Source organism: Cinclus cinclus, chromosome 21 (assembly GCF_963662255.1).
Source record: "Cinclus cinclus chromosome 21, bCinCin1.1, whole genome shotgun sequence".
In the NCBI taxonomy this organism is placed as follows: domain Eukaryota; kingdom Metazoa; phylum Chordata; class Aves; order Passeriformes; family Cinclidae; genus Cinclus; species Cinclus cinclus.
In genome coordinates, this window is record NC_085066.1 from 1,933,520 (window position 1) to 1,961,127 (window position 27,608).

Genomic DNA, 27,608 nt, shown 5'->3' on the forward strand with positions numbered 1-27,608 from the left:
TTAACTCATAATTTAAAAGAAGAATAGCAGAACAGAAAATATGCCTTGAACTTTATAGCTCTTGTGAAAAAAAAAGAAAAAGCTTCTTTAATTCTGCTGATCTCTACTTTATAAAGTCATTAAAAACATCTGACCTAATTAAAAACGCTGTTTCGAAATTTCTGCATGTTTTACTATAAAATTATGCATGTAGCTGCTTGTGCAATCATCTATTCCTTCTATTTTGCAGAATTAGATGTCTCTGTGCTGTGCTGACAAGAAGGTTGAGTTACACAGCTCCTGGTGTGAGCTACAGGAGTTGTTTTATCAGCCCCTGCTCTGCTGGTCTGCACAGGGGCAGGACGTGAGGAGCCTGTCAGACACCTGGACAGCCTGGGATAAAAGGACACCTGGTACAAATGGCCACCCAGCATCAGGGCCACGGATAATTCCTGTTAAGCAGGTCTCTAGACTAAGGAGTATGAGTAAGTTATCATTAATATGTGGGTTTATGATATGCTGCACTAAAATATGGCTGCTAAACAAAGAGAATGATTGGTTGTATGACAGATATGTGCCAGCTGGTAAAAATGCCTCACTGGATAAAAATCTGTGGTTTTGAGGGTTAAAACTCTGGCATGAATAAAAAGATTTCAAAGTCGATCGATCAAATGTTTTGCCAAGGGTTTCTAAAGCTATTAGCCATCAACAGCTCCAGAAAGGGATAAAAATAGCAAAACCAAACCACTAAAATTGCACTATTACAAAGAAACAAGTCCATGACAGGGAGAGTCACCAGCTGCAGTTAAGGGACAGCCACTTCCAGGAGCCGATTGTTTTTTCGCTTGCAAGTTGGGATGTTGCCATTTTTCTGGCTGCCTTGTATGAACTTCACACACACTTTGTCCTGTTTGAACTGGACCAGGAACCTAAGAGAGAGAATAGTAAAAATTTTAGTTAAGTGTGGAGAGAGAGAGAGAGAGAGAGAGAAAAAAAAAAAAAAAGAGAGACACATGAGGAACAGTCTTTTCCTGTTGGTTCTAAGCATCACTCCAAAAAAAAAGATGTCATTTTCAGCTCTGTATTAATAACAAAGAGTTGGGGGATAAATAAAAAAAGCCACAGGTTATGGCTGGCTAGAATCTCCTTCAGGTTGTATCTCTTAATTATTGCTTTTTGCCTGTAACTGTGGACATTTTACAATTTACATTTTTTAGTGTGCTAGTCCTTTAGAGGAAAAAAAAAAAAAAGGCAGTTTGAAACAGAATTTCTCGTGTACCAGAAATGCAGCAAAGACTATTTCCATCAACTTCACTGTCAGCCAAAGGGGCTTCTCTGCTTTCATGGAAGCTCAATACTTTTGTAACAACATTGGGAGTTCTCTTCTTCTGACTTACTTATGCTTAATTTAGTACATCTGGTATTTGAGCATATGTCTCATATGTCTAATCCTCAGTTAGCCTTTATAGCCCCCTGCCTCAGCATCTGAGCAAATTCACTTCCTGCCCAGCAATCTCCAAATTTAGACATTTTCTACAGTTCAGGGTAAATTAATTTGGATTTGACTCTTCACTTTTCGCTGGAAGGGTAATTTCACTGAATGTGGAGAACTGCTTTTTTTTTTAAAAAACCCCACCACCCCAAAAGCCCAACAAGCTCCTGCGGAGCCTCAACCCTCTCACGGATCTGGACAGAGAGATTAAAAGCAGCAAGCGAGGCAGTGCTGCTTCTTGGCTCTCATGCAGTGGTTGCTGACCTAAAAAGTCCTTTGTAACACAGCCGATTTTCCCTTTTAGCATCCTTTAAAAAGTCCTCCAGCAGAGGCCAAAAAACTTCAAAGAATTTGCTCTGCAGCCGGAAAGCACAAATCAAGCTGACGGCAGAGCTCAGGGGAGGAAGTGGCCTCTGCTGCTCCGAGATGCCCTTCAGTGCTGCTTTCCTGCTCCCTCTTCCCAAAAAGCAGAGCAGTCAAAATAAGGCCACATTTTATCCTCAACCCCCCCCCCAGCTGTGTCTAAACTCCAGCAGGGAAAAGACTCCTGCTTCACCATCAACAGAGATGGGACTGCGGACAGTTTAAAATTATTTAGTCTGGATAAACTCAATAGCAATACACATATGGATGTTTTTAATCTGCAGGAGAAGAAATAAAAACCACATCCCAAAAAGCAAGACTCCCTGAAAGCAGGCAATCCAGACTAGTGCAATGCATGCTTAAACTTTGCTTTAGTAGCTTATTCCTTTGTAGCCCTGCTTAAACAAAAAAAAAAAACTTACTGGGGATAGCCACACTCTTTTTAGAGACTAAAAAAACCACACACTCCTGAGCAAATTAAATGACATCTGGTAACAGAACAAAGGAAAATGGCAGATTTAATTTTCAAGGAAAGAGCAAAATTAGCCTTTAACAAGCCCTCAAATCTGAACAGATACCAACTGTACTTACCATGACTCTAGAACACACACAGGATGGTGCAGCCAGATAAAAAGGTTCAGTTTTTGCCTGCAGGAAATTTACTTCACCATTGTTAAAGGGTTCCAAATTTTCTTCTTTATTCAAAGTGAATAAAGCCACCAAATCAACATTACTGAGAAGAGGGGCCACTTCACAGAACAAAGGTGGCACATGACAATGGTGGACTAAGTGGGAAGCTCTTACTCAGCAAACTTTAGGAGTTCACACACACACACACACACAAACACCTGTATTCCATAGCTAAAAACCCAACAAAGACACTCCTTATTTAAGGCCAAAGTATGAAACTATACCAAGCGGAAAGAAATACTATTTTGAGATGCAAACTTTTCATTAAATAAAACTTTTGAACAACCAAAAAAGCCCGGAACAACAATAGGTTGTTGCACCTTCACAGGAGAGAAGATAGAGCTTCATAAACCTACATTGGACTGGGGAGGGGCTTTGTATTCTTTTTTTGGGTTGTTTTCAGAAGAACTTGGCACCTAGCGTCCACTCTAATCTATAAATATCTCACATAGTAATCTGTGAACTTTTCAGTCACATGCAAAATTGTTCTCTCAAATGTAGTAACTCTTGATTATTTCTACAGCAGCAATTCTGCTTCACAGCCCTCTTTGAAAGTACTTTAACAAAAGCACATTTTCTGTAATGACTTTCAGGGACGTAAAAGCCAAAATGAATGCTATAAATGAGCACACACTGAAAACTGGATCCCTCTTTACAAGTATTCTGTCAAGAGAAAATAAGTATTAGCTACACAGCAGCGTTTTGTTATTGTGACACTAGATACTTGACTTTTTAGCATGCTGAATTGAAGCAAATGTACTCTTAAGCAAACATGAAACATACTCATCAGATATCTCAATGTTGAGCTTCTGTTTGGTTTGGCTGAGAGTAGTGCGGTAAAGTTTAGTGGCCATTTCAATAAGGTGATCACTGCTGAGCAGGAAATCTCCTTTACTGGCAGCTTCTGAACCCTGAAAGAGGAAGGAAAGCTGTTAGGTCTACCAAAACCTCGAGTACGATTCCCAGTTTAAGGAAACAACAATCTTTTGGAAGTTAAATAGGGATTGCGGTGCAGTGTATAGGATCCAAATACCATTTTCACCCAAATAATCTACAAATCAGGACAGAGAGGTTAAAAAAAAAAAAAATTCAAAATCCCTTCTGGCCCTAAAGGAGGGTCATCTTCATTTTCCTACAGAACTGTAGTTTTCCTGTATCCCTTGTCTGGATGCACCACAGCAAGCTTCCAGTACTTTCAGAAAGGACCAAAAGCAAAGCAAAATACCAACAGCAGGATTAGCACGATGGCAGTGAGTATGAAAAGACACTGTATGTAACAGTCTTCAAATTCATTTAGGCCAGAATCCAGATGCCAGCTTAATGATTTTAGCAGATCAATGGTTACAGTGCAGTGAGGCAAATATAGCACTGAGCTAAGCTCTTTAGAACTGAATAATAAATTAACTGTGCCTCAATGTGGACTTCTTGGCATCCCATAAAAAGAGAGAAATATTCTACCAGTTCATGTAAGAAAACACTGGCACAAGGTGCCTGAACCATATTGCAAGTGGAAAACTCTGATCCTGAAGAGACTGCAGTGAAACATGAGGTCTGATTTTCACAGTTTAATGATCGTTCATAATGTAATAAACTGTTCTCATTTGGCTTCAGTAGCTTTAAATCAAAGCTTTTTTTCAGCTGTGGCAAAGCTCAATAAATTTCTAAGGCTAACAAGCTAACCCCTATGGTTTAATGATATAATTAGCAAACAGGTTTTACATCGCTGCACGTAAAAAAGTCACATTATTGTGTGATGGAGTGGCAACCAACCTCCTTGAGGTGCACTGCAAAGAATCCATCATTTTGGGAGCTCATGGACACTTTGGTAACATCTCCCAGTGGAACCTCCGACTTGATAGTCCCAGATTTTTGATCCGCAAGAAGAACGTTATTTTTGGTTAATAAGAAAATCCTGGATGCAGCCTGTGAAAATGTGAAAATGCAGATCATGGTCTACATGAGGAGAGAACTGGTTTCCATGGAGCACCTACTGAGACTCCAAGGAGCTCACAGAGTTAAAAAGCTTGGCCCACATTAGCAAATGTGAACATTTGATGCTCAGTAAAAGCTGCAGAGCAGCTAAAATCAGGTCAAATTTATTTATGTGTCTAATTATAGACTGAGAAGCTTAGCTCATTTTGGCACATATGCTTAGGTATAAACAGTTCCTTTAATTACTGGCTTACTGTAAAATTCAGAAAGTGAAACACTGAAATTATGCAAATCAGGATAACCTCATTTCTCATGCTCTTCAAGTCTCCAGCAAAGTCATCACACAGTAAGTCTGTATTGATTATTATTCACCAAAACTATGATGCAGAGCAACACAAATCACATAAGTACTTTCCAGAGTTATGTTCTCCTCCCTTTATCTACTGGAATTACCCTTTAGGAGGATAAGCATTCATATTCTCAAAAGACAAATATTTTTAAAGCCTGGAATGTGTGTCTTAGAAAATAGTAAGAAAGAGAAATGAGAACTTAATCCACATACACGATTTTCTTCTGTAAACTTTTAAAGAATAAAATCTTTATTAGAATTAAGAAGTAGCTGCCTTAGGCACATAGAACCATAGTTCATTAATTTATTTTTTTTTAATCTTGAGAGTTGTAGCCTATGCAAGCACAGGAAAGATATTGCCTTCATTTAATTAGGTTCTTCTAAACCAGAAAATTAACTTTGAATCAACAAGTGGCAACCTAATTTCACTCCTACAAACGCATAAATGACATCTACATCTGAGAAGTTGAGATCTACTACTTCTAATATTTAGACAGATATGGTGAAAGCAATTAAGTTTACTAAGGCAGAACAATACTTCCTGTTTTAATAAGTATAATTTAAATGCAAAATATGTTCTATGTTAACAGAACAAAAAGGTACCCACCATATTTAAGAACTTTATTCAAATGATACAAGAAACTTGCCTCTTCATTCCAAAGAGCTTTGGAAGACAGGCAAAGCTAGCAGAATATGCCTCTCATAATTTTAAAAGATAATAAAATGCGATAATCAGAAGTTTGACTGACAGCATGGACTTTGAAAAGTTAAGTTTTCTAAATACTTGAATAAGATATTCTCTAAACATTTATTTTCTTTAATTGGCAAATTGAAGATCTTAGCTGAGTACAGAGGTTACATTTAGTTGTGACACAACAGAGTCTGTTACCAGCTGATGAGATACCTTTTTTGTTTGGAAAAGTCACTGGAAACTACAAAACAAGATTTTAGTAATCTTTACGTAAATTTAAAAGAGCTGTTTAAAATCATCAAGTTACATAAAACCAACATTTCCAGTCTTGCCCTTAAAAATTCTCAGACAATTACAAGTCTCTCTTTCAATGTATTTATAACAAAAATGATCTACCCTTCTGGATAAATCAAATCCATGTGATTACCTTCCCATTGGCTCTATTGATCTTATTCACAACTTCTGCAATAATGATCTTTTCATCCACGGCATCTTTGAGTTTTTTGTACTTGGGGTTTTCACTGATCTCCAGGTAAGCCCCTTGGAATGGCTGCCCAACACTGCAAAGAAGAAGAACAGCAAAGGAAACACGAGTTAAACATGAACCTCAGGGAAGGAGCAAACCTGGCACCATCACAGGCTTCGTGAGGAGATGCACCAAATAGCATTTCCAGTTATGGTGAATCAAGAGAAAGTTATCACCAAAGACAGAATGGGATGGGCTTCTTCCTTGCTCTGGAAGCATTTTTCAATTCAATGGGCTAAATTGCTTTGGATACCCACGAACATCCTTGCATATGTGGTCAACTGTGATTTGATATCACCCAGAAAGTGTCTCTGTGAAAACAGAAAATAAAACCTCAGTGGGACTGACACTCTATTGATGCTGACAGGCAGGACTTCAGTGACAGACACGAGCCTGCCTTCAGGATCTGCTGTTTGTGAAACACCTGGCAGCTCCTTGTCAGGATCTGCTGTGCCTGCAAGTTCCCCCATCTTTTTACACCTCAGGGTGTTAAAATAAGGGCTTCAGTACAGGGCAAGAATGGGTGAATTCTGCCTGCTCTGTTTGGAAGTCACTTTAGAAATGGTGATTTAAATACAGGCAAAGCATTGATGCAAAGAGAGAAACCAATACATTATGTGGAACAGCACTGCCTTTGCAATTGCATCTCTGACACACAGAGAGATGGGAAAGAGGAGGAAGGGTACTGGAATTTTAACACAAGTCCCTCTCTCTCCTTAAATAATTATACTATAGACAGAAAATTAGCCACATCCTATGAACCATTATCATACTATTTTATCATACTAATTAATCACAAATTTTATACAGTAATTTTCTCTACCCTTAGGCCGGTTAAAAAAAAAACAACCCAAAACAGCAAACAACAGTTGGAGCTAATCAGCTCTGAACACCAGAAAAAAAGAGATGGAAATGTTTCTAAATGAATGCAGGGTAGGGAAAGCATTCTAACTTTCCACCATGTAAGAGCTTTGGGGGATTTTTGTTTTTTTATTAATTAGCATTATGAAACCACACTCATCAGAACAGTAGATTCCCTGTGGACTTCATCCCTGATCAAATGATGACAAGTTATAACTAAAACTGAAATGAATCAACAGTTCCTCTATCACATATACCACTTAAGAACGTCTTGGATAAAAATGACTCATATATATGTGTGTGTAAATATTTTGCTGTATGTTATTTCATTGTTCAGCCTTGGTGTAATACCAAGGGGTATAAATAGAATTCCTTCCTTCCCAAGGAGCTTTTTGCTGAGCAGATACATACTGACTAAAACCTAAAAAGAACTGCTTGCTCATAGGAAAGCCCAAAGGCACCATCTTTCTTTTTTTTCCCAGCAGCATAAAAAGACATCCCAAAGCAAATAAGGAACTAACCACAAGCAAGCACATATAGCCATTAAGTAAGAGATCTACTGAAGGGAAAAAAAGAGAAATGTACACCGAGTCCATTACAGGAAAATAGGAAGTCTCTTTATAAAAAAAAAAATGACACGAAACAAAACCAAGGAAACACACAAACCACAAGCAGAGCTTGTCCGTGCATAGAACTGTTCTCATAAACTCTTGCAGATTCCTGTTCCTCCCTCTGCTGAACCTTGCTTCTTATTCTGTTTGCTCCTGCTCAGCTCAAACTACAGCTTCTAAGAGAAAACTCTCTCGAGATGGACAAGACAATGGTTTTCAAGAAAAAACACAATTTATAAGCTCATATTCACTTAAAAAGTGCAAGCCAACTTATTTCATGGGCATCATATCTCTCTTTTGTCAGTTTTATTGCATACCAAAAGAAGTGTATTCCTTAAATAAAATTAGATGCTCCTGCACTTTCTTATAATTCTGGCTCTATAGATAGCAATGACAAGAACGTGTCAAAGAGCTCAATAATCCACGAAACCTAAAAACTTATTTGCAGAGATTTCACATTATTAAAAGGGGAGGGGGAAAAAAAAAAAAGAAGGAAAATATATTCTAAAATGGAAATAGAAATTTCTTTTAAGCATCTTTTCAAAAAGATGTGTACCAGTGTATGTTCACTATGGTGAACGTGCCAAGCTTGAGCACAGGAGAGCTCCCCAGCACAGCTCACCTGGGGGTGAGTGACACTGCCACCCAGAGTGACAATGAGAGGTGCTACTTCACCTTTACTATTGCAGGAAACAGCCTGATGGGAACGAGGGAAAAGAACAGCAAACCACCATGGATTCTGGACTAGAATTTCTCGCTGTCACAGGACTGGTGGTGGTTACAACATCTAAGTTTGCTTCTAACTGAGGTCAATTTTCAGGATAGCAAAGGCACATGGTGGAGGGATGTTGTCGAACTAGGAAAATGCATTTTCCTGCTTAAGATAAAAAGCAAAATCCTGCTTAGTTTCCCAAATCTGTGTAAGTATATTGAAGTTCTTGTACACTAAAACCAGCAGAATCAGTCATTACCTGGCTGGATATAAAGCCTTCTTGTCCTTGAAAAGTTCACTTGCTTCCAGTTTTTCTTCATATATAAGCTTCTGCTGATCTGTGAACTGATCTCTGTACTTCTTGCACTACAAAACAGGATACATTAAACAAACCATAAAATTATCTTTCCCAATCTCACAGTACCCCAGACGAATGTTTGCTCATTGCTCAAGATGCACATTCTTTGTATGCTTCTGAAGTGATTCAGCTCCATCCTACATGCCACTGCTAACAAACAGGAGAGGTGTTTTTTCCCCTCACCCATTCTAGATGCTTTTGAATTACACCAGAAACAAGACATAAAACATCTCCTGTAAGCATGCTGCACTCGAACATGAGCTTAATCTATGAGGTACCATTCATTGGAAGAGTGCACTGAAAAAGTTCACAGAAATATAAATACAGTTCCACAATTCTGCAAGTTTAGGTAGGCAGAGAGAAAGAAAAAAAAAAAAATCACAGCTGAGAGGGTGAGTTTTGCAGGCTCAGAAAGAAAAGCTGTTCCTTGACAATGCACAGAAAACACAGCCCACAAGATCAATAAAACTCCCCAACAGCACTTGCACAGATCCTCGCCGTTCCCTCCATCCAAAGATCCAAAACAAATTTCAGCTAACCACAGCTCGTAAGTAAAAAATTCCACCCAGCACTTCCAACGTTGGTCCAAGTCCTGGCCGTGGACACAAGCTATTAATTAGCAGGCTAATGGCAGGAAGCAAACCTCTTTCCCTAGCCCCAGAAAGGAGTAGCCAGGATAGTTCTATCCCTTGCAGGCCAAAGGCAATGATCAAAAAATATATTCTTTCCAAAAAAATAAAATTATCCTGGCTGGAATCGAAGGAAATACATCCTAAAAACAGACCCTTTGTGAACAAAACTACTGAAAACCATGGGAAGAAATTCTGCACAGACTGGACCAGAATGTGTCCTACCCTCCACAAATGGAAAATCCTCTTTAGCTCCTTGTGAGTTGAATCCAAGAAAAGGTAAGGCCTTGCTGGCCAGTTTTTATCTATTGGTGATAAGGAAGGCATCTTATTCTTCATTTCCAAGAAGTATTTTTGCATCTGTGATAAAATTGAAGCAAGATGTTTTATTAATGTTCAAATATCAGAGTTACTGAAGTATGCAAGGAAAAGCAGATGCTCTGTGATTAAGAGGCACAGTTACCAAACTGCAACTCTCAGCTCTCATAAACCAGAATATGGATTTTTAAAGCCAGGTATATTGAGAAACACAGATTTAGGTCTCACAGAAGTGTGGCAAATAGTTCATACCATTCCAACACCTTCAAACATTACCACTACCCTTTCCTTACAATACCACAATATTAAATTGTCACTTTTCCATGTACTTGGACATTTCCTTACAAAGACTTTCACAACACAGCTGTTACGTTTGCTAGAAAATAAAAGCTTAAAAGACAGAAAGTGCACATGTGCTTTGTGCAGATATATACATACAAGTCTCTGAAGGGTAAATTCATAAATTTTTCTTCCAGCATTGGCTCTGAAGAATTTCCTGTATTCTCTACGGACCTGGAAAGTTAAACAAACCCTCAAAATGGATATAAAGAATGAATTTGTTTGCACAAGTACTTTTTAAACAAGCTCTATAGCAGGAAACATTAAAACATGCAAAGGGTTCCCTGAAATGGGAACATCTCCTGGTCACCCTTAAATTATGTGACAGACCAAGGACCACGATGTCTGAAAGATACCTCGGCTGACCTGAGTGCAATTATTTGCAAACTTATCAAGGAATTTGAAATACTTCCCTCCAAAAAGGCAAATTATTCAAATATTGTCGAATTCACAGCATGAAGTTATTATCAACAGGCTTTTGCATAAAGCTGGACTGGAAAAAGTGAGGTATCACCAATGATGACACAATTTTCTTGTGTGAAGTGACACTGATTTGATGTTAATTACAGAGTTAATTGGTGAAATTTTCAGATTTTTCTCCTTTAAAATTCTTAATAGAGAGTTTGATACAATAAAAAGGGTTGGTTGTTATTTTTTTTTTTTTCAGAGTAGAGTAGACTTCTACATGAAAAAATTATTTTCACACAAGAAGTCTTCATTCCGAAAGAAAAATAAGATTTTGGTACTTGATAAGAGCAGAAAATCAACACAAAGGTTGCTTAATATAAGCAACCTTGATATTTGCTCCCAAAATTTATTTGAAAACCAGTCAAATTAAAAAACTAAAAATCAAAAAAGTGATCATCAAAGCAATTTTTGCAGGTGATACTAATTTTTAACACATAGTTGGAAGTGCAACTTTTAGAGTACTCGTTTTGCCTTTTGTATTTCTATCAGTGCTAATTAGCACAGATCAAAATTCAGAAAAGGCAATTAGGGAGAGCCCAACTGGTTTGCAGTTTTATGTGACACCCAGGCTCTTCTCAAGTCAGCTGAAACATCCCCCACATTTATTTTTTTTTTTGCAAACTCTAGCACAGCCTGCAACACACCTGTTATGGGTTTTGGGCAAAACCCAGGGAAAACATCGTGGCTTTGCATAATTTACCCCAGAGCAAAATTTAGTGGTTTTAGCTAACTCACTGTGTGTTGCTGGCTTCTCTGTAAGCAGAATATAAAAGGAAACCAATAGAATAAAATCCTCTTCAATTTACAGAAACAAAATTTACCCTGGCACCCGCTTCTGCTTCATAGTGATTCATGCATTTTAAGATAAACCAGCATTTGGAAAGCAAGAATCTGTCACCATTTGGGGACAAAAAACACCCCACAGGTAAACAGATTTTGCTTAATTACATACTAAGATGCATCAACAAAACTGGCAGCATTCAGCTGTCGTCATTCCATGCAAATGCTGTGCATATTTTCTTCCTCCTCACTTTATTAAAATAAATAAATAAATAAATAAATAATTCAGAGTTCTTATTCACTCATTTCCGGCAAGGCTTAGTGCTCTTTAATTAGAGTACATCCTTTATTAATTATTCAGGGATGGTAATTAGCACACTCAAAGCCACTCCAACCACAATCACCCCAAATCTCACCATAGACTCTGCTTAATGATCTTGCTTTATATTATTCTTTGCGAGCAGCAAGGTGTGCAAATTAATTTGGAAGAAAAGAACTAATAGACACCCACGCGTCCTACTGGTGCTGCAGGGAAGCTGCAAAGCAAGCACTGAGAAATGCAAGCTGCTCCAGAAAAGCCTAAATCTGGAAAGTACCACAAATGCTACTAAAATCTACTTGGCATACAATTAAAAAAAAAAAATCCTCACAACATAATGGTTTCATCTTCATTGTTTTTATCAACTTTAATTCTTGAGCCTCACATGTCATGGGTGAAAGGACTTTGCCTTCAAACTACCTGTGTTAACGGTGATATATTGGAATGACAGACTATAGCCTTATTCAGAAAAATCCACGTATTTCAAGTGAGATGGAAATTGGAAATGTAGCTTACACTATTTTCAGTGAGTTCAACAAACTCACTGAAAACCACACCACAGACTGCAGAAATGTATTCCTGCTGTAATGTGCCTTAAAGGTTTTGGAGTCATCAGCTTGCATTTAAATGCTGCTGTTTGATATAAAACGGCCTCTGAGTTCTCAGGAGGGACATAGCCTTGCTTTAAAATCATAAAAACAGACCTACTTTGGCACTAGTACCTAAAGTGTGATTCTGATCTGCAGAATGACTTCTTAAAATGGCTCCTTTGTACTTTCCAAGGTCTGGTTTCCATATATGTATTGTAATGGATTTTTTTTAAATATAATTGAGCGTGCATTATATATAATTATATGTTTTTTACTTCTCCCATTTCATCACTGTCAGAAGTACAAGAATATGAGAGGTGAACTTGACTCTCCATTATTGAGCTAATTGTTCCTTTCATACCTCTGTAGTCTACAATATCCCTATTAGCCAAAGTCACTCCCAGCCAAAACAAACAGATTCAGATTCCCGCAGCTCTTCAGGACTGCATCTGTAAAACTGTTGTGTAAATCATTCAGGCACAGACCTGAAACATCTGAAGATGCCATTTTCAGTCTATTTACAGAGCAGAACTACATTTTTCCAGATTACAGATGTGTTTTCTTCTGCCAACCAGTCCTTGAGAGCAAGGGACGGAAAACAAAACGCTTTTGCGCATCTCAATTTTTCTAGGAATTCATGTTTGTCACAAGCCACAGGTATCTGTGTGCAATGCCAGGCCCCAACAAGGCTGCTGGATGCAGGACAGGACCACTGGCTTTACACTGTGCCCTCCTTGACACTGGGGTCAGGGCTCTACTGTGAGCAGCAGTGAGAGTCAGACGCTTCCACCCTACTCCCCATTCTAACAAGCAGAGGTCACAACAAGAAAATACATCCTTGTAATCTTTCCAGATAGGACCTTTGCCAAGGTAGGTCAGTTTTTAAGGTCAACAACTGTAACAGAGTCCCTTTAACCTGACTTTAGTCTTTCTCTTGAAAGCTGCGATTCCTGATACGACAAAAAACCCCCGATGCCTCAATGTTGCTGTAAATGAGACAATTTCAGCTTACGACTTCGTTAAACCAAGTCCGTGACGAAGTCAAACAACGTGTATAAAAAAAAGCATCCCTTCGAGAGAGCCCGCACAACTGCTTGTTCATTAAGTGTTAGTAAGGTGCGCCACGCTTGGTTGAGTTCATGGTGACAGATGGGAGTGTTGGAGAAAGTACCTTCAGTCCAAGCCAGTAAGCCCAAATGACTGCCACAGCATGCTTACGCCTAGCCTCCTCCTTCAAGCGTTTCAACTCCCTCCGAGCCTAAAAGGTTCAGAGAGTGAACAAAAGAGAGAGCCCGATGCAGACAGCACACCACCGGGAATCGGGAACCGCCTCTCCCGGCAGGGCAGGGATGGATGCAGGAGCAGCCTGGACCTGGGACAGCCAGCGTGCCCTGGGAGGGGGGAGTGAAGCCACACAGAAGGTGAAACAAGCTGCTGGTGTGGCACGGACAGGTGGGAATTTGGCCAGCGCTGTTATTCACTGCCAGCCCTTCCTCCTCCTCGTCTGTGCACGCATCCCACAGCTGGATTCTCATGGGAGAGCTTTGCCTGCAGTTTCAAGATCAAAATGATGCATATTTTGGAGTAAAACCGCTGTCAGCTCTGAAATTACGTGACATGATGATTTTCCAGCATTGTAATGAGGGCTTTTATTCTGAAGGTTATTTTTTATTTTGATCTTTATGTGCTAAGGAGAAAAAAAAATTAAAATTCTCCAGCCGGTTAAATGATGTCTGTCTGTGGAATTAAGGGGTAAAGCCATCAAAACCAGTGCATTCCTCATGTACAAAGATAGGCACCTTCCCACCTTTCATCAATCATTCAAATTTAGGAAAGCCATTTGAGGCATGTGTGGGCAACTCAACAGAACGCTGCATTTTAGGAGATAGCAGCCCATTTTTGAATTCAGTTATCTGATGACAACACTCAAGGAAGAGTTGCAGCACTCCAGGCTCAGCTAGAGCAGCTCTAGCTCTGCATCTGCACTTGTCAGGCTCTAAGTTATCAGACTTGTGCAGCAGCTCCAGGCTGTGCCAGTTATGCTCTTCTGGTGCAGATGGAAAGGTTAATGTGCAGTAGGTGTAGAGCCAGAGATCATGTTTTCACTCATCTGCTTGGCACAAAAGCTCCTACTGCACGGCAGTGTAAAAGCAAGAGCTATGCAAAGCTAAGTATTCATCTATCTTGTGAAAAGGGAAGGAAACTGAGTACCTGAGGCTCGCTCTTGTTTGAAATTTGTTTGTTTGTGGGGTTTTTGGTAAATCAAGTGACTTCTGATTATAACTTTTAAAGCTTTTGTTTCAAATATTCCCCCAGGAAAAGATAAAGGATCACGCCAATAAAAAGTTGTCTCCCTTATCACAGACTGCAATTATTTTTCTAAACTTAATTCAATTTAGATTATCTTTATATACATATATATTATTGTATTTAGAGTATTTCTATTAAAGGAATAAGGAGACAATTTTTTACTAAATTCCTGTGAGCCAGTTGGTAAAAATGACTATTAAACCATGTTAAAAATAATCCAAATCTACTAAACATTTAAATGAGGAACTTTAACATGGTTAACACTATTGCATCCACTGGATGCACCTTTTAATTCAAAGAAGTATCTTAAAACTATGAAAATAAATATCTCTCCTGCAGTAGTGTTTTTTTGGTGAAAGGAACTCTGGTTAAAAAGAAAAAAAGAAATTCTCAATGTATTGTGCTTAATCAAATGTGTGTCTGTCTAGTTATACTGTTACCTAAATATCAAGCTAGAACTGAAAAGTTCCAAAGACTTTCTAGTATGAAGGAAATTCTGTACATGTTTGTTTGGATTCCCAGGGCTGCCATTTTGCTGGAAATCTATTAGATTTACACCAAAATATCAAAGGTCAAATGCAGCATTATATTCCAGATGTAATTTGAGCACATTTCTCCATCCAGTTACCAAGGTGTTCTAACAACACACCCACAAGATAAATAATAACTGCAAAACGTTTTAAGTCTAATGTTTTTATGGTTTTCAACTAAATTAGGAATTTCTTAGCTGAAACCAATATATTTTTGACCTCTAGTGAACAGCATTTCAAATGTTCACATAACCCACAACTACAGGCTGGGGATTAGCAAGAATCTTTCAGTGGGACTTTGCTTCTGAAAACAAACAGCTGATGCTGAAATTCCTGGGATTTTTCTAGAGCTGTAAGTTTAGAATTGCAAACTAACATCATTTTCTGCTAAAAGATCAGCTCATAAAATTTTGCTTTACTTGGACTTATTGAATTTTTAATGGTTCAAATCACAGCCAGAAAATCAATTAAACTAATAACAATTAGAATTTAATGAAATTCAGTAATGTTGGTTCGAACTTGTAGATGAAGACTGTCCAGAGTACAGATTATAAAATGTGGTGAAAATCTCAAATGGATCACTAACACAGTGTCACTGAAAGCACTTGTTGGGGGCATGAGGAGGAACACACCAAAAACCCCCAACCTTCTCTCCCCCCATAAACCACGCTTTGCATATTCACATGTAGTTAAATGCATTTCCTAATTTGACATTACTGTAGTCCAGTCATTTTTAATCTAGTCTAATGGCTTGTTAGTGCAAATCTGTTCTTGGTTGCCATGCAAAGAATTTCCTACTCTACGAAAAAATTGGCGTACACAATGCTGTCAGATTTATTAGGTGTGGCATGAATGGAAATGGAAGGAATCTGTGACCATGCTCTATTATTTAAGAGTCAATTGTATTAGTCATTAATTCTCACTGTGAAATAGTGATTAAATGATGATATGGTTGAGTAATGAAGGGGGGGGACATGTGATATGTGCACGAAGTACCTTATATCCAAGCCAGAAAGCCCAAATAACAGCAATAGCATGTTTATTTCTAGCATCGTCTTTCAGTCGTCTCAGTTCCCTTCGTGCCTGTGATGCATTTGAAAATGGGATATAGAAAAGCTTAGGAAGGAAAAGGTTACTGCAAGTTCCCATTGGTGCAAGAAAGAAAGCAAGTAACCAGTCACTCCAAACTGCAAATATTAAAGCGTGTCCCAGCTTCCCAGACTGCACCAGCTACAACATGTTAGCAGCAAAGAGAAACCAGAAAACCAGTTTTAGCAGTCAAAGCCACTGACAGTATTCCCAGATAGCTACCCTGAGGGATATCCTCCTTCACTGCATGGAGGGACACACAAGTGCACCGTTTGTTGCCATGTTCTTACCTGGGTACCATGCCAATAAGCAGCAATTACTGTGGCAGCCTCGTTACAACGCTTCAGGTGCTTGAGTTCCCGAAGAAGCTTCCGAGCCTGTGAACAATTTAAAATGTTACTTTTTACTAACTAACTTTTTTTTATATATATATATATATATATTTGAAGTAGATTTACAAGTTGCACTTGTAAATCTAGGCAAGACCAATAAAAAAAAAAAAAATAAACCCACTGCCTCCAAACCCCCGAGCAAATGCATTCACAAATGCTGCCCAGCCTAACATTTGCTGCTCCAGGGAGGATTCTGTGCTGCAAGACTTTGGGACTGGCAGGTTTGGGGATGTTAGTTCAATGCTCACTTTCCTCCCAGATTTGCTGCGTTACCTGAGATATCTGTATGTCTGTTTGCACAATGGCAACAATATTTTTTCTCCATACAGTAAATGTCTAATCCATTTAGAGTGCAATAAAGAATAAATCACAAGTAAATTGCCTGGCTTCAGGTCACACTAAAGGCTGCTGTCACACCAAGGTTCCATGCACAGTAATGCTACTGCACAAGAGCTTGTTCTCCAATGCAAACAGAAAACCATAACACGAGATGATGCTTTTAACCCAGTTTTCTTCAAATAATGCTCATGGGAAAAGACAGCACATCAATAGTTAGACTGAAAGGATATTTTTAACCCATATGAACAAAATAACAAAGTAAAAAATCCAGAGAAACAGCAAAATCAAATCACGTTTCCTTATTGCTGGAAAACTTTAAAGCCTTGTGGGCAGGAGAGACTATTTACACCAACAGCTACTAACTGCAGCCCCTTCCTTCCCTGCCTGATAGAAAGGGAACTGATGCCAGAACTAAAGGCAGTTCTCTCTTCACTAACTAGAGGGGAAAGCCACCCTTAGCAGGGTGAAGAAATGTTAATAACAAAATAGAGGAGCCCAGGGCTGCTTTTCCTGAAGATGGACAGCAGCAGTTGCTTTAAGCATCATGGCTGCTTTCATGTGAGCTGTTAATCTCCTTTTTACCTCCTATTAAAGCATCATTCCTTAAATATGTCCTAGGATGCATGACTGTCCCTTCACAAAGCACAAACCGCTCAGAGAAGAAATGGCATGGCAAACTGAGGCAGAGTACAAGCCCACAGCAATAAACTACTCTCTCAACACAAGTGCACTTTCACTCCTCTGCTTAGCAGACAGAGGAGAACTGAAGATTTAACCCGAGTAACAAATTGCCCAGGCAACCCAAACTCTTTATTTTAATCCTGCTTTCAATTTGATTCATTCTTTGAGAATTCTGTTAAGCATAAAATAACTGCCAACCACAACTTGCTTCTTCCAAATCATTCCAGGTTTTCCTCAGGCCAGTGGCAGAGCCCCAGAGCATCCTTCTCTGGAGCTGCTGGCTTTTCAATTCCCTGGCAGAAGATGCCTCAAGGATAACCCAGTGGTTTAGTGTGGCCCCAGCATTCCACTTGCAAAGTTTTTTTCAGGGATTTACAGCCCAGGCAGCACATGCAGATATCCTGAACTCACCTCTGCTAGGAGAGTTTAACAATGGCTGTGGCACAGCCACAGCTCCAAGGAGAGAAGAAATGCAGGAGGCTCAGTGCACTTGGAAAGTGTTTTCTCACCTGCTCCTTACCTCACCAGACAGAGTCAGCTGCAGTGACAGGAAACTCACCTTCCACCCTCTGATGTACGACTGTACTGTAATAGCTGAACTCTTTATCTTCTGGTATTTTTTTTGTTGCTGTATTGGAAACACATATGTGGTGCTTAGAACAGAATGTTGCATATTACATAATACATCTTTCATTACTGACATCTGCCAATACGCTTGAGAAGCAGTAAATGTAAAAAGTGAACAATTTCTGACTGAGCAGATCAGAGTATAGACTCTGTGTTCAACTCCAGGGGAAACAAAGCACATCAACAGTGCTGCATGGACAATGTCACTCTGTTTACAGAAACACTAAGTTCATGGTCAGCAGCACAAATGCAGATTAAATGCTAACAGTAAGAGCTTTATTTGTCTTTCCCACCACCAGAGTAGCACACGAACTGCCACAAATGCTCAGGTTTGTTGGCTAAGCTTTTTACCACCTTTTCATAAGACATGTGCTGTTCCCATTACCCACAATGCCTTTATTATGGCTAATGATAATTTAGGAAGAGGGAAAAAACCAAAACCATGGATTCCTGAATGAGGTGCTGGAGTACTATTTAAGTATGCCAGGTTGAACAATAAATTTCCTGGACAGCTGAGCATTTTCCTTCTAAAAAGCTCAGTTCTCCAGCAACCCAGCACTGAGTATAACGTTAAATTGACAGACTTTGCATCAGGGCTTTCAGACTTGACATTCAGCCCGCTCAGTGACAGTGAAAGTCTCTGTGACAAGCTGAAGAGGGTCCCCTCTGGACCACCCTCATGCCACAGCTGCCATCCATCATCCCCTGCAAGGCAACAGACAGACAAGTGTCTGCAGATCCTTGAGTCAAGCCTCCAGCACAAGGAGTTACTCAAAAAAGCTTTATTCATTCCAGGGATTTTCCTTCCAAAGCACAGTGCCTACCAGTCACATTGGCTTAGGAGAACGGTGCCTTCCATCCATGAGAAATGTCTCTATCATCAGCAGTGAAACAACTGCTGCCATGTTTCATCAGTGACCCAATAAAGGTCTACAGTTAAGACATCAGCAGTTCTTGGTCGTGCATTTGTTTGCAATTTTTTTTTTGCATTTAAAGTTGTGCCAATCTAGCTGCAGTAAGCCCATTTTAAATTCATTAAGATTGTGTGAGATCACAATGAAGCAGTATGGGCACAATGCAACTCTGTGATGATGCTGGTTATAGGAATGGGGCTCTCAGTCACACAAAGTCAGAGAGAAGAGTTTTTTACAGTAAAAAAAGTAAGCTTCAGTCAGACTTTTTCTAAATGATCTATACTTTTCTCTAATCATCCAAGAGAAGTGAAGCAAACACTGATGGCTTTCAAGAGGACAAACAGAAGCGCTTGTCAGCTGAAGAACAGGGATTTGTCAACTCTGCAACTTGCAGCTTAAGAAGACTTTCTTTATGTGTTTTATCAAGGTTTCTGATAAGCTTGTGCTATTCTCTAGCAATAACGAAATGCAGCTGAGAACTTCAAGAGTGGTTTTCAAAACAAATAAATCTTTTTCATCCTGTAAGTCAGTGTTATTTGCTGACTGCCAAGAAGACATGAAAGAGTCGTGTAACGGTGCTGTTCAGTTTGTGGCACAGAACACCCAGTCCACACATAGAACTGGAAATGCTTTAGGATGAACTGCATCAATAACGATACCAAATTACCAGTCTTAGGAGTTACAATTAAAATAAACCCCTACAGGCAGCATTCTTGAGTCTAAGGCAGATGTTCCAAATAAGGCAAAAAATACGAAAAGGCTTAGGAATGAGTGAATTCCACAGAACTGCACATGTATATTACTGAACATTTTTTACTCATTAACCATATGTTTTGAGAGCACTGGAAGTGTTGGGAAGCACAGCATTTCAGCTGAACGAAAAAGGCTCTTCCCAGCAGAACCACAGAATCCTGCTCTCCCAGAGCGAAGAGACTCTGGTGAGCTTTTTAACTTTTTAAAAACAAGCACAGTGTAAGCACTTAACAGTAATCTACAGAAACTGAATTTTCTTTATTCCCACTATTGGTACTTAAGCGTTAACATAAAACTGAGTTCTTTCAACAGCTCTCCGTACATAGTAAGGAAAAATATCCTATGAAGGTTATATGTATGAAACCATGAAGAGAACCCCCCATGTAGTAAGGATGGGATCTTACTGCATATCTCCTGTACCAGGAAGCGATGACAACCTGGCATTTTTTCATTAGCAAGAAGCGAGTACGGCACTTCCAACCTCTGTAAATCTTTCCAATGAGAGTAGCCAAGTCCTCCAAACGCTGCTTCCTCAGGTCTTCTAGTTTGAAGAGCTGGGTGTGGGGGTTTTTAGGGTTTTGTTTGACAGTGGAAAAAAAAAAAAACAAACAACAGGAGAGAAGAGACAAGGAAAAAAAAAACCCCGTAAGCACAGCTCTTGTAAGAGAAATCTCTTCTTTACTGAAGTCCCCCCTCAGTCACACATTGTTTTATTCATCTCCACAGCTACAGGCAGGTACACCAACAAGATTTGTAGCAGACATAATGTCACAAGTCAGTGCTCAAAAATTATATTACATTAAGGTTGACAGCTATTGTAGAAACTTGATTCACAATCAAGATTGATTTTAACGGGTCTAACATTAAAAAGTGGGTTTTTTTAAATGCTACATTCATGGCAATACATCAAAGCACTGCATGTAGAAAGATCTGTAGGAACCAGGTAGTGAATGATGCTGTCCTCATGAGACAGGGCTTGATTTTGCAGAAGGCATTTTTCACTTACTGTTCTTGGGTTGCGGATGAATATCTTTGATCTACCAAATGAAAATTCCTCTTCAGGGATTCTCAGTTCATTAAACAGCACCTCTACTCCAGCCCTAAGAAGGAGTAAATGAGCTTAACAAACATGACCCCCAGCTCTAAAACTTCTTACTTTACATATTCACAACTTAATTTGTGGAAAGTATATGAAAGCATATTTTAAACATTTTAAATAGTGCTTGACATAAGAAGATTGAAAAACTTAACTCATTATTCAGTGGTTTATTCAGCTAAAGGCAAGAATAATAACTGTAAAGATTCAGAATAATTAGATGAAAAAAAGAGCAATTTTTATTTTACAGCATCAGCAACACCCTATTTTTTTTCCTCTTACATCTATAATTATTTTACTTAAAAACAGAAGAAAGGAAAAAGGAAGGGCTCACACTAATGTCAAAATGTGAAACAAAGACTGACGAGTTTGACAAATGCCAGCATTCCATTCTCATCAAATGCATTTTATGAACACCAACTGAAAAAAATGGAAGTGGAATTGTGCAGATCTTTGTGACTGCAATGCTATTGTTACCATTACTGCACTGTCACCATTATCTTCATGACCCGAAGACTTAAATTGTAGCTAAAAGAAGTTAACCAATTAATGAAAGATATTTAAATGAAGTTTTTGGTGGCAACATGTAAAAAGAAATAATAGAGAAGCTTATTTGCCCATCCCAGACCTTTTTTGGCAAAAAAAGTGTGAATACTGGGCGACTTAAAAGTATGTATTTAATATCATTGATTTGCAAGAGGCTTTATCTCATAATTGTTCCCCAATCATTATGTAAAGTTATTCCTGAAAGGAATAACAGGAAGATTGCATGGCTGTCTTCAACAAAATGAGTGTTCTTACACTTTGAAAGTTGGTTATTAAAGATAAGTGCCCTCCTGATCATTCCAGACCTCCCAGCTATTTCGAATACACTGTAGATCTCTCTCTTACAGACTCAAATCCCTCCCTTTCATACCCAAATCAGCACGACCTGCACGATATCCCTTTCGCGATGCACGCCCAACAATTAAAAACTCAGGACACGCGGCAGATGGGGACTTCCCTCGGGGCAGGCAGGACTCTTGCTGTTTGCCTACCTGGCTGGCCCTCTCCAGTGTGGCCAGGTCTGCTTGCAGAGCATTTTGTACCTCTCCAGGCAGGGCTCGTAGGGCTGCCGGAAGGCGTAGCCCGCTCTCCTGACCCGCACGTTCTCCAGGAGCCCGAGGTACCGGATCTGGTGGCACACCAGGGCTTCGTTGAAAATGTGTGCAGCCTTCTTGTCATTGGGCTTGATGCACCTGCAGAGGAAAACCAAAAGGGACACCTCTTTGCGTTGTACGTGCCAACAGCTGCTGTGGCGAGTTTAAACCGTTCGGTTCCGTAGTTTGTCGTTGGACGCCAAGATTTATTTTTGGTTTTTTTTCCTATCCTCATCATAGAAATTCACCAAATCTTTGGCTCTAGGGAATTTACCTGATGTAGTTTGGGTTTTTTGTCTGCAGATTTTTCATCAGGGTAGCAACTGAAGCCTTGAACTGTGAACCTGCTGTTGGTGGTCTCTTCAGATTGATCTTAGCAGGGTTTCCTTCTGGGAACAATGCTTTGATAAGGGAGTGGTTGGCCTTCCACATGGCCTGGGAGAGGTCACGGTACAGAAGATCATTATTTTTGTCAACAAATCCTTCCACCTGGTACAGAACCTGAACAACAGAGAAATCTCATTAGCACAGGTTTTGAACTACAACATAGACCAGTTCAAAACTTAGCCAGGAAATTGATTTCTCCTTCTTACAAACTGTCCAAAAGAAACTAAAGGGTATTTCAGCTATCATTTTAAATCTGACATTTGGATGACTTTTTGTTGGATAAAATGTCTTTGAGCATGCTACCTGAGAAAGATGCATTTTCTCATACTGCCAACAGTTCCCTGTGTCAATCAGTTCTGGTTCCTGAAGTGGAAGAAACCCTTTTTCCACGATAACTCTGACACACCACCACCTGCCAAGACTCCAAAACATTTTTTTTTTTTGTCTGACGAGGTTTTTCTCCTTGTCTTTTGAACCAAAATACCCTTTCCTTCCAAAGTACTAATGCTTACATTATTTGCCTAACTAAAACAAGATATGGAATATCATCTCTTGCTATCACAGTGCAAGCAGCAAGCTGTGCAGCCCCCAGGGAACTGTTATTTTAAAGGATTTTTACCAGGAAAGCTGTCCAGTATCAACAAGCACCAGTACAAAGCTTTGACCTGCAGCTGGGTACCCAGGAAGCCAGAGGAACTTTATGCAGATTTCAGATTACTACTGGCTTCTTAAATTTTAGAGGGTAGGAAATGGATTTGATTAATTGTGACAAGTCCTTTGGCTGGTAATACAGATTCTTCTACAGACCCATGATTTCTCAGTTCTGCATAGGTATGTACTGTGTACACAGAATACTGAATGCAAATAGTACTGGCACGTATTTTACACAACAGCAAGTCACTGGGAACTCAGGCAGCATTTTACCTTGGAGAACATGTTTCTGGTTCTGACAGGTGCAGTAAATGCTACTGCTGGGAAAAAAAAAAAAAAAAACAAACAAGAAAACAACGGTTCACATGAAATTACTTTTATTTCTTAAAAGGAGGGTCAAACTTTTGTTGACCAGTGACAAGATCAAAATGTTCTCAGCTGAGGATGGAAAAACAACATTCCTCCCAAAATAGGAGGAATTCACTGTGCTGGGTAAGTGAATGCCTGAAACTATCAAAGACCCTCACACTGCCTGCTAAGACACAATCTGTGCACAGTCCTTCTCCAAGTCCTGGGGTGTTCTCAATTCACTTAGATTTCTGACAACCAAAGAAAAACCTAGGTATTAACTTCTGACAGATTATATGCAGTTACAAACTCTTCTTAATGCATAGTCAGATAAGTCTGAAAGTCTGATATTTCCAGGACTATTCTGAATAAGAAAATTATTGAGCTATTCAAAATTGTAAGATTGAGAAAATTTCAAAAAGTTTTAAGCAGTCCTGGGGAAATGAAACACTTTCCAAATATTCTTTACTGTGTGACATCACATCAGCAGATTCAGATAAGAAATATAATTTCAACCCTACATTTACTTTCAATTTTTTTTAAAATGAGTTGTCTTCAGTCTATACATTTAATTATTTTGATTTGCACTGCAATAAAATATAATAAAAACTTGTAATGGATTACACACTGAAAGCTGTCAGACTTGTATTTATTCATACTGCTTATGTTGTAAAATGCAGATAACCTTTGCAGGCCCTCTATATAGCTTCCTCTTCCATCTGTTCAAACACAGACTATCAAACCCAATTCCTTCAAATGTACAAAAACCACATTTCCTCAACAATGACTAAGAACTGCAGCTAGCTCAGCGACAAAGAACATGTTTTCCAGACTATGCTGCCAACAAATGCGTGTCAATTTTTGTCAGTGTGAGCAGGGATTTATTTCCAGAGACCTGATGCAGCACCAAAGCACACAGGGCACCTTTCTCCTTTAATGAAAGGAGAACTGCTTTGATTTCAGGCAGAGCAGCAGGACTTTGCAGAAGGGAGCAGCAGGACTTTTGCAGTGACAGAACAAGGGGCAGGGGCTCCAGACTGACAGAGGGCAGCTTTAGGTTGGGTAGCAGGAAGAAATTGTTCCTTGTGAGGGTGGTGAGCCCCTGGCACAGGCTGCTCACACAACCGTGGGGTTCCCATGTCTGCAAGAGTTCAACACCAGGCTGGATGGGACTCCAGTCAAAAGTGCCCTGCCCATGCTAAGGGTTTTGAGCTAGGTGATATTTAATCTCCTTTCCAACCAAAACCATCCCAAGATCTCTTAAAGCCTTGCAGCTCGAATCACAGATTTTAGGCTTAGGACAGAAAAGGTTAAGACAGGTCTGGATTTTTTTTAATCAACACCACGTGCTCCTTCTAAGCAGGTACCTTGCCAGCATAATGCTGAATCCTGAAGCAGCTGTGAGGCAGGGAGGTGTCATTGAGGAACCGGGAGCACTTGCTCATCCTGCTCTCAAAATGCTGGTGAGTGGCACAGACCTGGTTCAGCTTTTCTAAAAAGGTGTCATCAGTAACAGTCCCTGGTCTCAGGCATTCTTCATCCAGCATGGCCAGGATTCCAGTTTGGTTCTGAAGTTCCAAAACAAGAGATTTAGTACTTGTTTCCATCACAGCACAAAAAACAAAACAAAACAAAAAACCAAACCAAACCAAAACAAACAAAAAGAAAAAAGACCCTTCACCTGTTTGACTTCTGCTACCCGGAAAAACAAATCTCAAAGTTTGGCTCTTGACCATTTCCAACAGACTTTTAGCAGTTGCATTTCTGAAAGACTTTTTATGAGAACTGAATCCCAAAATTCACAATGAAACTTCATGTCATTTACTCAGACTGTAGCAACTCCAACTCAATTGGAAGTATCCAGTTTGTGGAAAAACCACCATGTATTTCATGTTAATGGCCAAAAACTGTTCTTTTCTGATTTTTAAGGAATTTTATCCTTCTTGCACTGGAAGTCTTCTCAGTGTATGCAAGTACTTTCAGTACCTCAACCACTCAGTAACATGTAATTGAGTTTTCTAGTTTAAATATTAAAATCAATGCTAATTACAATGCAGCATGTGGTATCTGCTATTGAAAGCAGCACTAAATGTAAATATTTAAGAGCTGTTTGATTAGGTTCTTGGGGGTTTTTTGGTGTAGATACTGCTGAATATTTCTACAAAAGTAACAAAATTTATTAAAAAAACCCTCTTCAGTAAAATAAACTTCTACTACACAATGTAAGATGAATAATACAATGAATGGCATATTTCACAAACCTTGCTGCATGAAGATGCATACAGCTAAATTAAATCCATGCATTAAAAATTACCCAGAGAGACTCTTGAATACAACTTACATTTTCTATTAGGTCACAAATAATAGCATTGTTGAAATATTCAATATGAGTCCATTCAATCCCCTATAAGAAAACATAAATAAATGTATGAACAGGAAAACAACGGAGGGAGCTTTTCCTCTAGGCAATTAAAATAATATTCCAGTCAACCATGGTACTACTTTCAAATTTAATTCTTCATGCTTACCGACAATTCATTTAGGGAAAGAAATAATAATAATAATAATAATAATAATAATAATAATAATAATAATGAAGCAATCATCTACTCCTAACATTATCTGTGCAAAATGAGTGTCCTTGAGTGGCTGCCAAAGCTTCTCTCCATTCCTTTCCCCCACCCATGTCAGCTTCCCATGCACTCCCTGGCTCCAGGCCAGGCTCCTCCCGAGCTGCCCACGCTCCCACTGGCCACAGGGAAATCAGCCCATGTCACTGCAAGCTCCTGAGATCAAAATTTCTAAGTTCTTCACTGCTGGGATTTTTTAAATTTTTTTTTTTTTTTTAATGGGAGGAAGAAAGAGGGCTAAATTTAGATCAGACCATTTGAAAAATCCAGAGTATGACTGTTGTTCAGATGTTCTTAATATCTCGATTTTTTTTCGAACATCAGCGATAAAATTTCCAGGGTGAGATGCCAATGCACCCCGAGGTAGCACTGGTAGGGCAAATGGCTGAAAGAAGGAAAATATTAATTTCATTCCTAATTCGCACTCTGTGGTACTTCTCACAGTTTACTTTTCTCAGAGCATCTGAAATATCATTCAGAACCAAACTGAAGTAATGATGGTTCACCACTGAATGCAAAATTAAAAAGAGATGCCAAAATTTCATGTTATCCTCAGGATCGTAAGGCAGGAACTTTATGTCATTTTTAAAAAAAATGTTTATACAGCAAAATGGTATCATCCAGTTTGAGTACAGACAGTGTGTGCCAGTTTTTACAGCTGGGAGCTGGTATTTTGTCTGAGCTCTGTGCCTCATGTGGAGCACTGCTAAAACCTATTAAAACTTTAGCTTGATGTTCACTCACAGAATAACATCAAACACCAGAGGCTGGACTCCACAGGACATCTTAAATTTATCCACAAAGCTCACATGGCTCCCTTCATACCTGAAAGAACACTAGAACCAAAAATCTATTTGCAGTTTCTTTAATGTTTCACGTTATTATTTTAGCCACCCAGTTCCCTTTGAGGAAGGGCTGGCTGTGGCTGTTCTTGGGGTGCATCCCAGACACTGCTGTACAATCCAAAACACGTGGCACTAATACCAGAAAGTGATATTAGTGTTCTAATAAATCAATTAGCCTTTGCTCAGAACTGCCAGTCATTGTTGCCAATGAATGAATCAGAGCTGGGTCTGGTTTTCACCTGGAGAACTCATAATGTGAAACAAATGCCAAACCAACATTTTTTTGCTTAATGTGACTACCACACAGCCCCACACAAACATGCTCCATGTCACAGTCCTGTGGTCCAAATGTGCCTCTGGTGCCTGAAAAATGGTTCCAGCCTGCATGCCTGTGTATCTTTAGAGGGACAAAGGGAGTGGGATAAGGGAGCATCCATTCAAGCGTTACCTCTCGGATGTATTCCTCCTGCTCTTCTTTGAGGGTAAGTTCAATGAAGATCTGCTGCAACTTCTCATTACAGTAGTTGATAATGAACTGCTCAAAGCTGTTGTCCTGTCAGATGAAACATGTTTGAATTTGCTTTGTGCAAACAGCCTGGAACCCAGCTGGAGTGAGTTACTGCAGCAGCTGCAGGTCAACAAGCCACTGCATTAACTATTCCTTCCAGTTTTGTGATGGGATGGTTGGAGTAATATTTGACTGAGATCCCAATTAGTTTAAAAATTTTAGACCAAATCCTTCCCTGAGGCTTTATCCGTGGGGAGGGACAAAAACCTCTGTAGTTTTTTTCCACGATGCCTCCACACTGACTCTTTTTAACAAGTCATAAGGACACCTGTGGTGGCAGGGAATAAACAACCCAAGTTTTG

General features: G+C 39.3%; 1 protein-coding gene across 4 annotated transcripts in view; it reads right to left on the reverse strand.

Annotated features, from left to right (window-relative positions):
- Positions 1 to 524: 524 nt before the first annotated feature.
- MYO1B (myosin IB) overlaps positions 525 to 27,608 on the reverse strand; it is an 87,815-nt gene continuing 60,731 nt past the window's right edge. Inside the window, exons 13-30 of one of the 4 annotated variants that reach the window (XM_062506776.1) lie at positions 27,187 to 27,291; positions 25,605 to 25,667; positions 24,631 to 24,831; positions 22,152 to 22,378; positions 21,776 to 21,976; positions 20,649 to 20,742; positions 20,047 to 20,196; positions 17,908 to 17,976; positions 16,227 to 16,313; positions 15,844 to 15,930; positions 13,179 to 13,265; positions 9,950 to 10,024; positions 9,419 to 9,553; positions 8,466 to 8,572; positions 5,924 to 6,056; positions 4,295 to 4,447; positions 3,308 to 3,435; positions 525 to 908 (exon numbers count right to left, since the gene is read on the reverse strand). In XM_062506776.1, coding sequence (XP_062362760.1) covers positions 785 to 908; positions 3,308 to 3,435; positions 4,295 to 4,447; positions 5,924 to 6,056; positions 8,466 to 8,572; positions 9,419 to 9,553; positions 9,950 to 10,024; positions 13,179 to 13,265; positions 15,844 to 15,930; positions 16,227 to 16,313; positions 17,908 to 17,976; positions 20,047 to 20,196; positions 20,649 to 20,742; positions 21,776 to 21,976; positions 22,152 to 22,378; positions 24,631 to 24,831; positions 25,605 to 25,667; positions 27,187 to 27,291 — 2,226 coding nt within the window. In that variant the 3' untranslated portion in view covers positions 525 to 784. The remainder of the gene's footprint in view (positions 909 to 3,307; positions 3,436 to 4,294; positions 4,448 to 5,923; positions 6,057 to 8,465; positions 8,573 to 9,418; positions 9,554 to 9,949; positions 10,025 to 13,178; positions 13,266 to 15,843; positions 15,931 to 16,226; positions 16,314 to 17,907; positions 17,977 to 20,046; positions 20,197 to 20,648; positions 20,743 to 21,775; positions 21,977 to 22,151; positions 22,379 to 24,630; positions 24,832 to 25,604; positions 25,668 to 27,186; positions 27,292 to 27,608) is intronic. The other 3 variants (XM_062506778.1, XM_062506779.1, XM_062506780.1) reach the window with 3 other exon arrangements.